Below are 18234 nucleotides of genomic sequence, written 5' to 3' on the forward strand. Positions count from 1 at the left end.
AAATTTCAGAACAGTGACTAGAAGCTAGAAAATATGGTCTTATGCTTCCAAAGTTCTCAAGAAAAGTGATTTGCAACCTAGAATTCTAAATTCAGCCAAATTTTCAAACAAATATGAAGTAAAATAAAGACTTTTTGACATGAAAAAAAATTTTTTTAATTACAGGGCAGTTGTAGGATTGGGAAAAATGAGTTGTGTCAGTATTATCAGCAGATTTCTCACTGTTGGAGAAGGGAGATATGAACATAGAATGGGGGTAAGGCTAAAAGGAGGCCCGTGGTGCTGGGTTATAATGGGAGGCATCTGTGGACAGCACGTGTTGCTTAACAACGGAGACACGTTCTAAGAAATGCATCATTAGGTGATTGTGTTGCTGTGTGATCATAATGTGTACTTACACAAACCCAGACGGCACAGCCTACTGCACACCTAGGCCTGTTGCTCCTAAGCTACAAATCTGTACAGATACAGATGTTACTGTACGGAATACTGTAGGAAACTGTAACACAGTGGTAAGTATTTGTGTATCTAAACATATCAAAACAGAAAAGGTACAGTAAAAATATGGCAAAAAACATCTACCTGTTGTAAAGGACACTTCCCATAAATGAGCCTACAGGACTAGCAACTGCTCTGGGTTAGTCAGTGAATGAATGAGACAGCCTAGGACATTACCATGCACTTTTATAAGACTGGCAGCACAGAAGGGTGGTTTGTTTACACCAGCATCACCACAAACTCATAGTTCAGTATTGTGCTATGACACTACAACGTCACTAGGCAACAGAAACTTTTCAGCTCCATTATGATCTTACGGATGCACCATCACATATGCAGTCCGTCGCTGACCGAAACAGCGCTGTGTGGTGCATGACTGTGTATGAATTTCCTAGCTGTCTACACTGAAAGGGCCCAGAAGTCAGGACACCCCTGCAGGAATGCGCACACCCAGACCAATCCCCAGACTGGGGCAGAGAAAGGATAAGCTGGGCCCGGAACGCCTTGTGTTGGAAAGTAAGAAGCGCTCAAAAATTGACAGGAACATGTCACAAAGGACAAAGAACTACTCTGAGAGGGGTTCCACCAGCCAAATCTGCAAACGATTGAGCAAAATAATGACTGTAATGGATTATATCCTACAGAACAGAATAATCCATGAGTTCGTACAAATAAACGGGAAAAAGGGAAGTTCTTGAGTTTGGTATGCTCCCCCCAAAAGAACTGAGAAAATGAGCCATCATAGTAGTAACTGAAGCAAGAATTATCTATGGATGCTAAAACTAGGGATTCAAGTCTGGTGAGAAATAGGTTATATAATCTGTCTCCCCACAAATTACTTATTACCAAAGGGAAAAATAGTAACTTGGCAGTGGAGAAACCTGGTGGACACGACAATGACCAGCTATCAAAGTTGATGTCAATAATAATGCGAAAACATATCACTTGCCTCCTAATATGAAACTTTGAGCACACTACCATCACTTATGTTATATTCCCGACAAAAATGCATAGCCTGAATCTCATCATGAGGAAACAGATAAAAACAAACTGGGGAAGGACATTCACAAAATGGTCTGTATTACTTGAAAAATGTCAACACCATGAAAAACAGCCAAGGAATCGCCACAGATTAAAGGAGATGAGACATAAAAGCTAAATGCAATGAACTGGCTTTTGAAAGTTTGAAAAATAATAATAAAGCTTATAAACACATTACTGGAACCAGCAACATTTGAGTATCTTTGGATTAAAAATCACTTACTTTTCAGCGTTTGATAATTATGAGCGACTATCCGTAAGAAATATACCCCAAAATGCTTAGGAGGTAAAGGGGAATGATGCCTGCAAATGGTTCTCTCAAATGGTTCAGAAAAAACGTATATGATTGGAAAGGACAAATGTGACAACAGGTTAACTATCAGTCAGTCTGGATGAATATGATTCCTAAATTCTTCACTCTATTCTTATAACTTTCCTGTAATCTGAAATTATTTCAAAATTAGAAGTGAAAAAACCAAGAATATTTTAATTCACTCAGTGTTTTACATATACTCAGCAGGGTAAATGCTCTGGACACCATTCAGGAGCCAAGAGAAAAAGAAACTGAGGTAAACCCTCTTCAACTCTGACACACAAAACACTACAAATTTTGGTGGGTAGACACATGTTCATACTGAAAATACTCAGTCACAGAAATATAAATTTTTCATTTTATTCAAAGTTGGTACAGAATTGCTAACATTTCCATAAAATAATTACTATACTTCAGTTACAGGACAAAATACCACAGAAAGGAATATACTTTGCAAGAAATGCAGTTCATCTTAAGTTTCCAAATACTTTTGAAGGCTAATGCAGCAGCTGGCAAAATAACACACAGTACACAAAGAACAGTGTATTTTACAGAGTCAGTAATGAAAACTGACAGCTCTTTAGCAGATATGCTTCATTTTTTTCATTTGTTTTAAACAATAACACTTTTTAAAAACACATTAAACCAAGATCATACATGTCTACAATTTTAAAAATCAGATTGTACACAGTAAGTTAGAACAGTCAAGTTAGAATGTCATGAATGATTAACAATGTTAAATCTACAATTTCAATCATATTCCTTGGTTTACACCAAATTCTACTTTCTGCTTGTACCTAAAACTTTGTACAATGAGATGGATCCGATTAGTCACATCTTAAAATTAAAAAAGCTGTGGACAATGAAGAGTAAATTGAAATCAGTTTACAATTCAAAAAACTCATCAATAACAAAATTAATGTTTATCAACTTCATTTATAATCACATTTGGTCTACAATGCCTAACAGACTAAAATGATACAGGTACACGATACACACCCCCAGTGCACTGACTGGTCTCTTACAGAAAATCTGAACAAAGCATAACAGGCAGGACACTGGGAAAAACATTTTTCTATGTAGACATCTTTAAAAATGCATTAATACTTATATATCAAAATTACTAGATAAAAGCAGCAGTATTCTGCTGACATTTGGCTTAAAAATGAATTAATGAATGAAGCAATTTCACAGGATATTATTAGAAAAGGAATTGGTTTTCTTCTTGAAGAAGACTACTAACTTTTGCACAGCAACTATTTTTGATATCCGTCTTATCAAAAAAGAAAAAAAAAGCACTGAGAAGCATAACACAGTTCATATGTGATTGCCAACATAGGTCTGGACAACAGAAAATGGGATGTCCACACAAAGAATGGGTAAATCCCTGCTCTATTTCTGAACTCTGCTGGCAATCTATAAACTGAAGCAATACGGTAGGGGAAGCAGGGAACAGATTCCACACCATTATCTGACACTAACATAATATGTCATTATTAAAAAAAATAAAGCTTTTGCATTTTAACAACCCCACAGAAAAGTCCATGAGCAAAAGACTTGATCTGTTTGCCACTCAAGAGTTAGAGATCTCACAGTGAAATTAGAAAATTCTAATTATACATATTTACACCGCTAGGACTACTTTTCACCTAGGCTAATTAAAGCGTTTTTCATGGAATTATAAATGAAAGATATTTCTGCCAAATACCTTAAGAAAGCAATCTTTCTTAAAGTTCTTATAAACTATTTAAATTTAAAAACATTTAAAGGTACAGAATACATAATATATGGGATTAACAGGTTATAACTGCTCTGCATTATCACATATTGCTAAGCCAAGGATGTTCCTCAAACAACTTCTTTTTCCTGCATTTCTGGCACTCCTCTTTCCCCTCATTCCCCCAAGGCTGAGATTTCACATTCTCAAATAATGTAGATACACATCTGGCTAGCTTTTTGCTGGAGGAAGGAATTTCTCCCTCAAAATGTTCAGGTTTTAACCCCTCTAAAACATATCACATTAGTCTACAACCGCTATCATCTTCGTTCTAGACATTTTAGAGTTGACAAAGTCTTTCCCGAAAAAGATAAATATACAAAATCGAAAAGAGTAGGAACAAAGATAGTCACTTCTCTTCCATTCCATGAATTTTATCTTTTGCTATATGGGCAAAATTTAAGACAAAGATATTTATTCAGGCTTGATAATAGGGACTCTTCAGAGGAAGCGAGGGGTAGGATAAGCGCCATGCCAACTGGAAGAAAAAACACATTATTCTCTTCTTTTGCACGCACATTCACAGATTTCATCTCATCTAGTCCTGAAGAGGGTAATGGGACAAGTAAAAGAATCCTTTAGACTCCTAGTGCCACTGTGAAAAGCAAAGTAGTTCATTTGGCAAATCTGTTTCAGAATTAGTTTGATGCTCAGAACACCTGGACCAAATTCTCCTCTATTAAAATGAAGCAGTCAGGAATACAGGGACAAAAAAAGGTAACTTCATCTCTCACATACAAACCTACACAAAAATTAACAAGTGGTATTAATATTTGCCCTATGAAAGTGTGAATTTCTCCATGTTTGGGGGCATTGCTGATGAGAGGTAACATTTCCTACAGATTTAAGATTTAAAAAAAAAAAAAAACAACTCCAATGACTCTACAGCTTAAAGCAAAAGTGTGTCACCTGTTCCACTCACCAAAAACCAAGGCATCTATCCCTGTTTCTTTAGTTCCAGATTGTGGGAAAGAGCCCACAGACCCCATTTTAGCTAGTAACCCCAAAATAAAATTGCAGCATTGACATTTGTATTCTCTCCCTCCACCAAATTATTACTTTTAACATTTAGGACCCAAAACTTAGATACCATATTGTCTTGGGCTTTCAAAACTGTATCCTCATAACAACTCTGAGACAAACACCTTGCTGGGTTTTATGGCTGGCACTTGTGGGATACAGAGAATACTACTACTTTTGTGCTTTCTACATGTGGATACATACATGTGTGAACACAATTTTGTGCTTTCTATGGACTTTAGCTTTTTCTCTGTCATGGAATATAAACTGTTGTAACTCATCTGTTCTCAGATACACCTATCAAACCTACAGTGGAAGAACAACAAAATTAAAATAATATCACAGAATATAAGTAAAATTTTTATTATGGATATACAAGAAACAAAGACAAATAAATAACATTTAGGCTGCAACACAAATATAGAGCTACCTGGTTTCACTGAACCTAAATAAAGGCCACATATAAAGGATGTAAATATAATGGTTTTTGTTTTTTGTTTTTTTTTTAACTTCCTTCACTAGTTATAACAAAAATTAAGAAGAGAAATAACAAATAAGAAAGGGAAAGGTGCAAACTAGCAGAGTCAATACTGGCAACCAGAAGGCACTAATTCAAACGTATAAATTTCAAAACCTGGTTACAGTATGGAATACCATATATACTGGCCTTTGTCAATTTGGAATTTCAATAATAGCAATAAGCCTAGTTTCAGTTTCCATTTATTACACAACAAAAATGTGAGTTATTAACGAACATTCCACTTACAGAAGTCTAGGCTACACTGATAACCTTAAAAATTACCTAGACTAGCTTGTCCGAAAGCAATAAAACAAAGTAAACACTCTAATACCTCTTCATCCAGCAGCATTAGAGAACAGAGTGAATTTACCAAGATAAATTAGGCTGTGGATCTCTACTGTCAACTTGTGCTATTGTTAAAAAATCAGTGTAATATGTATTTCCCTTATTGCAGAGTTCACTGAACGTAAACCATCTTGAAGAGGGGAGGGCTTCACTATCACGAGCAACAACTACGGTACAGTGCTTTTCCAAGGACAGCAAAACCACTGCTCCTACACTAAGAAGAATCTCAGACCACTGTGCTTTATCTTGACTTGCTCTCCAGCTGTTCACTTTATTCGAGCATCCCTCGTTTCAAACATGCTGTGAATCCAAGTAAACAAATTTAAGAGTGGTTACACAAGGTAAGGTTATTGGTTTAAGTCAACAGCCTCAGATTATATATGGTACTCCCCTAAAAAGTAAAGTGCATGAGATTAGTAATGATACAGATACAGCAAATCCTATTTTTCAGTAAAAGACTATATGCCAATGGTTACAGGTGTTGGTTACCAGATAAATGGGGTGCTTACCCCAAAATAAAAAACTAAATCCCACCTTTTATGAAGGAATTGAGATGGAAACATAACACAAATTACATCAATTCTCACAACATTCCTTTAAAGGTGAATCAGTAGTTTAAAGCCTTATTTCCAGCACTGGAGAGAGAGAAGTTTAAATAAAAATATTTATATGACTAAGTGAATTATGGTGTGGGACTCAGCATGGGCAAAGCCTATTAATTACTTTGAACCTCAGCTAAATCTCTCCCAGGAGTCAAAGCAGCTGAACAGCCAGAGTATTCCAGCAGAGGGGAGAGTTTGACAAAAACATTCCAAATTAAGAGAAGTGACTTTAAATGGAGGAAAAGGGATTTGCAGCCCTGAGTTAAGTCAACCAAATCTAGTAAAATCAAAAGATTACTTCCAGCTTCATACCTACTACTAGTATGAAAGGGTTTAAGGGTTTCTCTATATGCCAAATTTTTACCTTTACTTACTACAGGAACAAGTCCTTTTGTCTTCAAAACAAAACTCCATTGCCTCTCTGCACCCTGACACCATCATTCCAAAGGGACTAGTATGAATTTTCACTGTTGCTCTCTCCATGTCTGAAAACAGAGTTCTGAGAATAAGATACTGATGAACTATTAGTGATTTTAATATTAGTCAACACAAAGTCTGAGAAAATCATCCTCAAGAATTAACATTTTAAGCTAAAAGAAATTTAGTGTATTTAAACTGCATTTAAGGAATCATTATTTAGATCTAAGTCCTCAATACTGGGGCAAAACGGCACTCTCGCACACTACAATATGCCTGAAAGTGAACCAAGCTGACTAAAGATCAAAATAAGAATCCGGTAAGTGTTGAAAGAAGTAAGTGAAAAACTAAAAAAGCAGGAATGTGAAGGAAGACAAAGAGAAAGACCAGTCTCTCTGAATGGGAAGCAGGTATACACACAGAGAAATGTATCTCATTTGTAAAGTCTGCTCAGCCTGATACCAACATTGAAATGACTTAAGCAACCTAGCACCTGGCTAATGAGAATCTTATGGATACTAAACCCTAAAAGCATTTTTCTACTAAATTATCACTATCAAATAGCCATTTTAAATCTCTAATGTGTTAAAAGATTTGCACTTTACAATACTTAACATCAAACCAGGGTTTACCAAGCTGGATCTTATTCACTGATACCCTAATTTATAATGAGGGAGGGGTTTAAACTAGCTGAGAGCCAAGATGCTTCAAGTTCTAGAATCCAATTAGTATGATTCTACATCTGTGGATTTTAAGCTAAGTTTGTCTTTTAACAACTTATTAATGTCTGTATCATCCAGGTTCATGTCAGCATCTCAGTTTTTCTGATTTCTTGGGAAAATTTTGGCCTGGCAAGTCACTGTAGTCACATAATTTAACAGGAATGGTCTTGTATACATCTTCTCTCAACCCAAACCTAGGGATTGGTGAGGTGTCACCACTGGATACCCATGTGGTTCCTTTCTAGTCATCACATCTCAGATGAAAATGAGACAGGCGCAAAGAACAAGGGACTGAGTAAGCCTAATGCTGCCAAGTGGGAACACGGAAGGACCTAACCTTCTATAGCTAACAACACAGCTGGTTTATCTGGTGGTGAAGAATAACCCCTAGACTACACCAAATGTGTTCAAAGAGAGAGGGAAGAGCCATGTAACTGGACAGACAAAAAAGCCTCGGACTGCAAATACATAAACTAAAAGACTAATTGCCCTGACAAGACTTTTAACCCCTTGCTCAGCCTCAAGGTAGACAACTGGATAACAACCCTCCCAACTCAGGTCTTCAAATGTGAACTTTCACAGAGAACAGGTCCCCGCTAATTTCTTGGGTATCATCCCTCCCTAACAGCTATGGCTACATGATCCTGGCCAGCCTCTTTGTGCAAAAAGACAACAGATCCTTTGAGCCAAGTGAAAAGGAAGCCCTGGGAGATGAGAGCTATTGAATTTAGGCCAAAGGACACAGCACCACTGCTATTGCTTGATGCTTTTCTAATCTAAAGACAAAAAGAAATAACCTCCCTGGGGAAAGAATAGAATAGCTGGAAAAGAAGAAATTGGCTCAACTGTTTTCTCTCTGGGGTGGCAGGACAGAATATTCTTAGATGACCAGGGAAATTAGAGGTCCCATAAAGAGCCAATAATCATTCTACATACCAATGTAATGAGCCTTTCTCAACAGATCTTCAGACTAAAATCGCCTGAGAAGACAAGAATCTAAGAACCGGGGATAGCATTAACAACTGCTAAGACAGTATTTTCCTCTACCTTTGAAGACCAATGACCTCACCTCATTTTGACTTTTAGCTACTATTTTAGTCAATATCACTCTTAAGTCAATTCTGTACTTTAGCTTGAGCTAATATAAAAATATACACGTTAATGTCTGGAGATCAATGCCATCATTTAGGACACATTTAGTCAACGTAAAAAGTATGAACATTCTGCTAGCTTAAGACAGTCCATGTATCATTCCAGGAACAATCATTCTAATGAAATATAGACTGAAGTTTGGCCCCTAAAATGAAGTTGCAATTCGTAATTCACATACTTATTACTCAAGCACATTATCTATTACTGGGAAGCAATAAAAAGGACAAGCTTCAGGGACTTCAGTCTAAATAAAGTGATGTTTACACTGGCAAGAATAAACAATTCTAATGAATATGCTAATAGTCATTCCTTATTTACAGACATTAGTACTCTAAACTTGACCTACTGCTATATACACACAAATAGACCCAAGATGATATATAACACTTTATGAATCTTACTAAGACAACAGCAGAGAGAATGTGGGGGGACCCTAATACTCTGAACTATTAGAACTCAGCATTAAATAAAGGGGGAAAAAAATCCACATAAACACCTCCTATCCATTTATGCTGTATACAGAAGAGATAGGAAGGCTGCCCAGGCAGTATGTCAATTCTCACTGCTCAATTAACATGGCAATGTGTTCAGGGTCAAAGAAAATTTTAATTCCTACAATTTAATGCCAATTTGGAAAAACCAAGACCCAATTACTTTCTCAAATACCAAAAGGTTGTCTGAAAGGAAGAACACTTCCTCTGAGAAAAGAACAGGGCAAAACATGGACAGACCATTTGTCCGGACATTTCTGGACAAACCATGAGTCCAGATTTGGAGACCTGGTTACTGTTCTTCCCAAATACGACTTTTTAACCTTGGACATGTCACAGCCTCAACCTCCATACAAGCAAAGGACAGTCCCTATCTATTTGGCCCCCATGTTATAACCTCAAGAATGAAATTGAGAAAAAACTCTACAAGGCACTCTAAGCTCTTCAGAAATACATGCTATTCACACATGAGTAACTTTTTCATCTACAGACTCAGTCCATCAGAAAGCCTACTGAAGATGGGAAGACAATATGCTACCTGATAATTTCTAAAATCAACTTTGGACTAATCAAGTCCACCATAATGAAACTAGTTTGTAGACTACAAAAAATTTAAAGTCATCAGGACTGAGTTCTGATTCAAAATCTACAAAATTATCTATAAAATTAGTTTTCCCTAAAGAATACAAGCTTAATAAAATCATGCAATTTAAAAAGTATCAGAGACTAAAGAAAGCCAAAGAAAGTAGATACATAATTTGCTTCCTTCATCTTTTATGGAGGACAAAGGACAATGTTGAGCGCACAGGGACACAGAACTACGTAATCTGTAGAGCCTTTCTCTAACATCTTTTGTACCCTGTTCTCACGAAGGGGAAATAGCCTGTGAATAACAGATTCTTGCCCATAGACACTATAACTGGGTACCAAGCCGTGTCAAGATAGAGGGTCCTATAATTAAATAGTCCTATAATACCCTCCACAAGAAACAACTAATCCCAGGAGTTCTTGTTCATGGCACCTCTCAAACATACTATTCATCCTACAGAAAGACTATACTGACACACTTCCAACAGCAAAGCGTACACTGAGTTCTGTTACTGATGGCCAATTTGTACTCAAACATCTTCCTGCTCTAAGTCACTAGAACAACAAAAATGTAGAGGCTATGTACAGATGGCCAGTCTTATCAAGAATGCAATATGGTATCAGAATTAAATTTTCCTTCTAAATAAAAACTCTACCTCAAAATCACGATCTAATGAAGCAGAGCAACCCAACACACAAAGGCAATGTCAATTTTTCTCCAGGTTTCTGGACATATCTTCCAGCTGGATCCACTTGGGGAGGCATTAGACTAATAAAAAATTTTACCAAATAACAAGAACAAAGCTAGAAAATTAGGAGTATGATCTTCTCAGCATAAGTTAATCAAACACTGCTTGGGAGCTGGTAATTCCCAAAGTATATAAACAAACTTAACATGATTGACAAATACAAGGACCACCAGCAAGACCACTTCATATTCTCCCCGTCATTATTAGACAGTACAATCACATGTCACTTCACAAATTTGGTGGGCATTTGAGTATAGTTCACTTAAACTTCAAAGCAGGAAAAAAGAAAAACAAACCGGAACAAAGTTTTTCCCCAACATTCCATATACTGGTGGTACAAAAATACCTACAGGAAACATTCTTTCTTTTGGCAATCAGAATCCAGAATCCATAGATAGGCTCATGCTAACAAAATGAACCTGCGAACTAACTTGTCCTGAAACAAGTATCAACACCAGCGCATCGGTTAAGTTTTTCAGTATATAATTGATTGTACAATGTCTAACAATTCAGGTTTTTTTTTCTTTTAATTATAGTAGGGATTACAGAGACAAGAGAAAAAACTTAGAAATGAGCAAATCTTCTACTTCAGGATAAGGTCTGCCAAGACTGGGCAGTGCAGACAGTATACCTTATTCATGGTATCCTAACATATATTCTGCTCTAAGTGCTCTATGAGAATAACTGGTCTCTCCTTACTTTGGTATGCAAAATTTTAAACCACATTTGCACAATTCAGTCTGTTAAGCTTTGTTTCATTTAAGTTGAAGGTAAATTTACTTTCATCCATCTCTGAGAAAATAAAGTCTCGCAAATAGATGATTTTCTGCTAAGTAAAATTTGGCTAAAACCTACAGCGTAAACAATGCCTGAGAGATCAACAGTGACATACATAATTTTTTTCCAAAGACCAGTATTTTCTTAAGTTAGTGTCTCACCATATCCTTAAGTTCATAAGGAGAAATAAACAAACATGAAAATTCCAAGCGAACACACAGCAAAAAGTCCAATATTTAGTATTAGTTTGACTTGTGGAGTCTCTTCCAACATTTGTAAACAAACGGCCTCCTCCTCCATCAGGTCTCTGAGACTCCTCTTGCTCAGGCTCTTACTTTTAAAGCCACAAAACCAGTCTATGAACTTCCAGTACCGGCCTACATTCTCTGTTTCCTTCTTTCTCTCTTTCTCACCCATGAGAGCTGCTTGCCCATTGGAGTAAGCATCTACCGGTGTTTCTGCCTCTGAATGACCTAAGGAAGCCACCGGGTTGCCCTCCTCTCTGCAGGTCACCAACAGATTAACATCTTCAGGTTGCAGGCCCTTTATGCTATCTTCAGATTTCCCATTGGGAATGACGTGGTTGATGGCCTCACTGTTCTCACTGCATCTCAGAATGCTCTTCTCTTGCATTTTGTATGGTTCATCTTTTGGGGAACAGCTCTCCTTCACCACCAGGCTCTTCTTAGACCAAAAGGTGGTGGTACGAATCTGCTCCTTCGTGGGAGGTGGTGTGAGAAGGCTAACAATTACAGTAATGAGTCCCGTGACCCAAAACAGTGCTGTGGCCACATACATATAATGTATGTCTTTGATGAAGCCTGGCCTGTTATCAGGTTGGTCACACTCTGGGGCACGGTAGGCAAAGGCCAGTATCAAACGGACTGCTCCAAGAACAAAGCCAGCCATTCCACCATAGAAAGCCCCTTGTTCATTGCAGCGCTTCCAGAAAATTGCCAGAAGGAACAGGGCTGCCACTGGGGGTGTCAAGTAATCTGCTACCTCCTGAATGTAAAGGTACATCTGGCCACCTTGCATCTCCACGATGATTGGCACCCATGCTATGCTGATCATCACCATAAAAGCCACAAATATCCTCCCCACAATCATTAGCTCACGGGAGCTTGCACTCTTGCGGATGAGTTTGTACACATCAAGGGTGAATATGGTACTGGCACTATTAAAGATAGAGTCCAAGTCACTCATCAGAGCTGCAATCATCACTGCCATCATTAAGCCCCGAAGGCCCACCGGAACCAGCTTCATCACCAGGCGCGGGTAGGCAATATTGGAGCACCCAGCTCTGCTTCCACACACTTGCATGCAGTGCTCTGGGTTGATGCAAGCTATATCATCAGCAAACAGTATCCTGGAAATCATTCCTGGGACAACTATGATAAACATTGGCAGAAGCTTCAAGAAGCCAGCCATAAGAGTAGAGCCTTTGGCATGAGCAATGTTTTTGGCTGCTAGGACCCTCTGCACGATGACTTGGTCAGCACACCAGTACCATACTGAGGCTGGAGTCTGCCCAAGAATGAATCCAGGCCAAGGAACATCTTCATCTGTTGGATCCCGCAGCATTTTCAGGGCTTCTTTCTTAGGGTGGACATTACAAGAATTTGTGTTGGAAAGGTTGTATGTCAATAAGATGGAAGTAACATTGGGTGAGGCCAACATGTACCTTCTCTTAACTTCCTCAAACCCGCCAATCTCCATCATGCTAATAACCATAAGTGTAAGTGCCCCAACGATCATGAGCAGAGCCTGCAGAGTGTCTGTGTAGATCACTGCAACAAGGCCTCCGGTGACAGTCAGCAAAGCCGTCATGCCAATGAGCAGGATGACCGACACATAAAGATTCCAACCCAAAGACTCCTGGATAAAGAGGGCACCCGAATACAAATCCACTGAGAGCTTGGTGAAGATATAGAGAATCAGAGACAAGGCTGCAAAATAGACCTGAATCCTATGGCCACCAAATCGCTTGGACAAGTATTCAGGCATGGTGTATACCCCTGACCGGATGTAAATCGGGATGAAAACCCATCCCAGAAGTTGCAAAAGCAGTAAGGCATTGAATTCCCATGCGCCCACTGCAAATCCACTTGCAGCTCCAGATCCTGCCAGCCCAATGAAGTGCTCACTCCCAATATTGCTCACAAACAGAGAGGCACCAATTGCTACCCAGGTCATAGAGCGCCCCGCCAGGAAGTATCCGCTCACAGTGCTTCTATTAGATTTCCACATGGCAAAAAAACCAATGCACATGACCAGGATAAAATACAGGGCCACTATGGCAATGTCTGCTGTCTCCAGTACAGCCCTCATTCTGGTAACTTGTGAATAAAAGCGTCCAATAACAGAAGTGTCCGACTTTTTATTTACTTTTTAGTAACCCCAGCCAAGTCTGTAAACCATACGTGAACCGGACTACACAGAGCAACAAAGCAGGTCAAAGTCTTTGTCCTTTGGTTTGCTGTCTTGATGGTGGTGGTTGTGATAAACTTTGAAGGAGACAGTTTAAATTTTCCGCTTCTTAACTGGGACTGAGAACTTAGCTCGTACTCTTAATCCACTCTCCACAAGACCATCAGCATTTACTCAGGTGCTGGAGGAGAAATTCTGAGTTGCAGCTAAGTCTAGTGAAGCCTACTGTACCAACCCTGCAAGGCAGCAAAGACAAAAGACAAAGATTGAATTAGAGGAGGGTCTCACCACGCGATGAGGAAACTTTCAGTCTAGCAAACACGGCGCAACAAGACATTCTTTATAAAAAGAAAAAAACTTTTACAGTATACTTCAGTTCCACAGCAAAGAGCAATCTATACTATTGCAGCTAATACTTAAGTGAGAATATCATTTTGAACTAACAACAAAAATTTATCGAGTTCGTAACTTCAGTGACTCTCTACCATGACATTGCCCTTTCTTGTCTCACTGTGCTAGACTCAGACTGGAGCAGGCCACTGAGATCTTAAATCAGCCTAAAGAGTGGAAAACACTATTCATAATAAGGGTGTGAAAATGAAATTCAAATACTAAGAATCCCCCCAAGAGGGTTTGGGGCTGACTTTATGGCCATTTTAGGGTCCTGGATGGAACAGACAGGTGGTGTTCACGAGGTACTATAATCTACCCCCAGAGACCAAATATGGCTCAGTCTGTGGAAATCTATTGTTGCGAAACTTGACTAAAATCCTTCTGTAAATGTGTATAGCTATCATACAGTGACCCAGAGCCTGTGAGATGCCTCCTGCCCTACTGGGAAAGAGGACATTCTGCGCAAAAAATGAGGAACATGCAACTTACAAAACAACTAAAATTTTATTCTTTCTGCTACTTAGAAGATACCAGAAGAAGATTAAAAAAAAAAAAAAAACTTTTAAAAAGGTAATTTCCTTCTCTTCCTTTTCATCAGGCAGTATTTCTAAGCACCTCTGAGAGGATAAAGGCACTGACTCCAGGTTTGACTTCACTGAGGTATTTTTTCCTTTTAATGCTTTTTTGGGGAAGGGTATAAAAAATGGGGAGGAATGAGGAGAAAAGTTTTCTGGAAGACTGAAAAATAATTTATCATGTCGTCCTCCAAACCACAACAAAACAACTGTCGACCATTACTAGCTAACAATCATCTTCAGTAAATCAATCAGATATTTTTCAGTCCTGGATTAAAATAATCACTTTGTAAAACAGACATTTAAATTTACTTAAAATCAAGTTTATTAATGTGATGGTTTTTCTCCTGGAAAAAAGACAAATTCTGAATCTTCAATGTTAACTGAAATTGTAGCTCATAGATCAGTATAACGAACACTTCTATTCAACCTGACGCCTTCCACATGTTAACTCCTAAGTGATGTCACCTTTTGCAATTAGGCAACCTCAGAGTAAAATGCCTTTCCGTGCTTAAAAAAGGCATTTGCTTTCTGATGAATCTAGGCATTTTCCTTTTAAAATCAGCAGTAAACTTAAGTCCTATAAATGATACTAAAGCCACCTGTTTTCAAAACTGTTCAAAATAGACCACGGTACTAAAAACTGTAAAATGTACTCCTCACTGGTAAGAAAAGGAGCCGGACATAAGGCCTAAAGACTACCAAATGAGGTCATTAGGTCTCATTTTTAAAGCTGCCTGGATAGAAGCATTCTTATCTCATCTTTATGCCTTTTTTAAGCACAAGCACTACAATAATTATGCTAAGAAAACTAATTAAACTCCTTCCTCCTAAAGATGTCAATGACTGGCATAATGGTTAATCAAAACAAAACATACAAAACAAAAGCAAAAAACATACTAAAAGATGAGATCTGTATCACTTCATATATGCCAAATCCTGAAGTTGGTCATATTCCTATGACCAGGTTCCCCGCCCCAAAAAACTTGAGGAAGTTTTTTTTTTGGTTGGAGGGGACAGAGTCTCTCTGTTGCCCCTGCTGGAGTGCAGTGGCATCATCACAGCTGCAACCTCCAACTCTTGAGCTCAAGCGATCCTTGTCTCAGCAACCCAAGTAGCTGCGACTACAGGCATGCGCCACCACACCCAGCTAATTTTTTCTATTTTTAGTAGAGAAGGGGTCTCGCTCTTGCTCAGGCTGGTCTCGCCCTGGCTTCAAGCAATCCTCCCACCTCGGCCTTCCAAAGTGCTACGATTACAGGCGTGAGCCACTGCACCTGGCCAAAAAACTTAAGTTTTTAAAAAAATACTTTGACATTATTTAGGAAGAATCACCTAAATTTTTAATAAAATCTACAGACGAATAAACATTGATTACTTAATAAGACACCTTTAAGTGTTTCAGTATAAGGGAAAGCTCCTCAATGACAAAACTGCCATTTGGCAGTTCTGAAACCCTGCCTTCCACAGAGCACTCCCAGCCACGGACTTCCAAGCTGTATTCATCTGTTTCAGTCTCCACAGAGAAGCCTCACTGGTCAGAAGGTATCGCTCTTCTCAATGGCAGTAGCTTACCATGTTTCCCAAAGAAAGGAAAGAAAAACATCCAGGGTGTTTTGTTTTTGTTTAGGGGGAGGTGAGGTGGGTTATGTGTCGTAGTGGCTGCTGTAGCAGCTTATTTTTCCAGAGAACAAAGTGCTCAGAAACCAAACAAGCACTTCCTTCCTTGATCACTAGGAAGCACTGCTACTAACATCAATTACATTGTTTCTCATTGTCAAATATGATGTATGCAAGGCAGGTATCTAAGCCATATTCTGCTCCCTGTTGAATGCTCAAACTGGTTGAAATTCCCATGCTGGGCCTAACCCCTAACTTTTCTAGAAGAGCTGGTAAACTAGAAAAGATGTTCTGCCCACAGGAGAAGTAGCAGAGAAATGCTAGCTCAAGGCCGAGTTCTCAACTCCTTCTGCCTAGGCCTCCTTAGCCCCTTCCAATGCCAATGTGGACAGTCCCCTTCTCACTGGATACTATACCAGTCTGTGGGTAGGTTTTTAGATTTTTCCAACTTAAACAAAATACATCCAGAGACCAGCACCTGGTAAAGACTGGAAAAGGAAAAACAAAATAAAACCAAAAATAGGTCAGTTTAGTTTGTAGAAAGATATAAAATACGATGCTGCTAAATTTCATACTCTAGTCATGAAGAGAGACTGTCACAGCCTTGAATTTCAGCCTTTCAGGAAATAAGTTATATATTCCTTAAAAAGGGCTCCAAATAAAATACACATTTTAAGTTTTGTATATTTCTTCTTTCTTTTAAAGACATAAACAATTCTTCAACAAAATAAAATGAATACTGCCCAGAGTCCATGTTTAGAAGAATACACATGAAAAAAAAAAATCTTTTCTTCAGCTAACATGAAGCTTTTTAACTTGAATTTATATATGCCTTTTTTCATGGTTAACAGTTCAAGAAAACCTCAAATGAGAAATGTGGGACAAGTAATAAAATAGGTATAGCTATGAAAAGTTATGTGGGTTGGTTCCTTGGTAATTTTTATTTTATTTCTATAATGAGAGTAATATTTGTAGAATGTATAAATGGTCCCTTAGTGATGATGGACAGATTTAGACAAAACTTGAATACAACAGGTGCTTTGAAACAGAGCAGATCCCCCCCCCCCAAAAGAGAGGGTATCCTTCTCAGAAAGTAATGTCTTACTGATAGTTTTGCAGAGAATGCAATTGGTATTATTTCATGTATTTGGATGAATTAAATTACAACTGAAGAATTAATCCAAATAGAGAAGTATATATAAATTATCTGCTGCATCTGATCAAGTACAAAGAGGAAAGAAGGTAAAATCAAATTTAAATCAGCTAATTAAACTCCTTCAGGTTATAGAAAACATATTAACCAAAATATGATCAGTTATAACGACCAAATCTCTTTTATATTATCTAGAGTGACCATATAATTTATCTTCCAAACCAGGAAATTATTCTGGAAAATTCTGTAAAATCCAGGACATATGCTTATTCTATTAAAAAAAAAAAAAAAAGTAGTAGTCCTGCCATAAACACCAAGCAAGAAACAAGGAAAATGATCCCTAAACTCAGTCAGGGCTCCAAGTCATAATAAATTCAATGACACATGTAGGCTAATTACAAACCACACACTCAAGGGACAACCTGAACAGGCCCAGCCTAGCACTACTCTGTCAATGGTAGGCTTGATGAGTCCTGCTCATATTCTGATCCAAATAAAAAATATTCACTTTACTAGCTAGTAATTTAAAGGACATTAGAACACACAGACACCTCTGAAAACCTAATTGCCTGAATTATAATTGCCTGTGTGTAACCTACCAAAACCAAAGAAACAACAAAGTCATATTCAAAGCGTGTTTTCTCCCTGTCAACTCCCCAAATATCACCAGATTTCATGCGTGCAGGTGGCACGGTACAACGGAAAGCAGCCAGACTTTCCAGGGCTGGGTTCTACGCTCTGTCACTTCCTAACTGCAGGGTCCTAGGCAAACAAGTTATCTCCAGGAGCCTCAACTGTCTTGTTTGTAAAATGAAAACCACTTAGCTCCTAATGGTTTAACATGCAATAAGTAACAGAACGCTCCTATTGCCAGTGCAACAGCAAGGTGGCTCAGCAAATGTCGGTTTACTCTCCACAACCAGAACGTACTAGAAGTGATGATATTAGCTCCTTTCAAATTAAACTGCCAACTCTTTGCCAGGCATATTAGGATATTCATGAAAGTTATTTATATATTAAAAAACTAGGTAAAATAATGTATTAAATATAC

General features: G+C 38.2%; 2 protein-coding genes across 2 annotated transcripts in view; both read right to left on the bottom strand.

Annotated features, from left to right (window-relative positions):
- Nucleotides 1-18234, bottom strand: part of MRPS6 (mitochondrial ribosomal protein S6) — a 125605-nt gene that overhangs the window by 36781 nt on the left and 70590 nt on the right.
- SLC5A3 (solute carrier family 5 (sodium/myo-inositol cotransporter), member 3) lies at nt 11153-13343 on the bottom strand. The gene has a single exon (XM_012657411.1). The coding sequence runs from the start codon at nt 13341-13343 to the stop codon at nt 11187-11189; it is 2157 nt and encodes a 718-aa protein (XP_012512865.1). The 3' UTR covers nt 11153-11186.

This window comes from Propithecus coquereli, unplaced genomic scaffold, assembly GCF_000956105.1.
Source record: "Propithecus coquereli isolate 6110/MARCELLA unplaced genomic scaffold, Pcoq_1.0 Scaffold54, whole genome shotgun sequence".
NCBI lineage: Eukaryota > Metazoa > Chordata > Mammalia > Primates > Indriidae > Propithecus > Propithecus coquereli.

What these genes read in the sequence shown, in the direction of transcription:
- SLC5A3 (XM_012657411.1), bottom strand. Translation starts at nt 13,343, where the DNA reads ATGAGGGCTGTACTGGAGACAGCAGACATTGCCATAGTGGCCCTGTAT.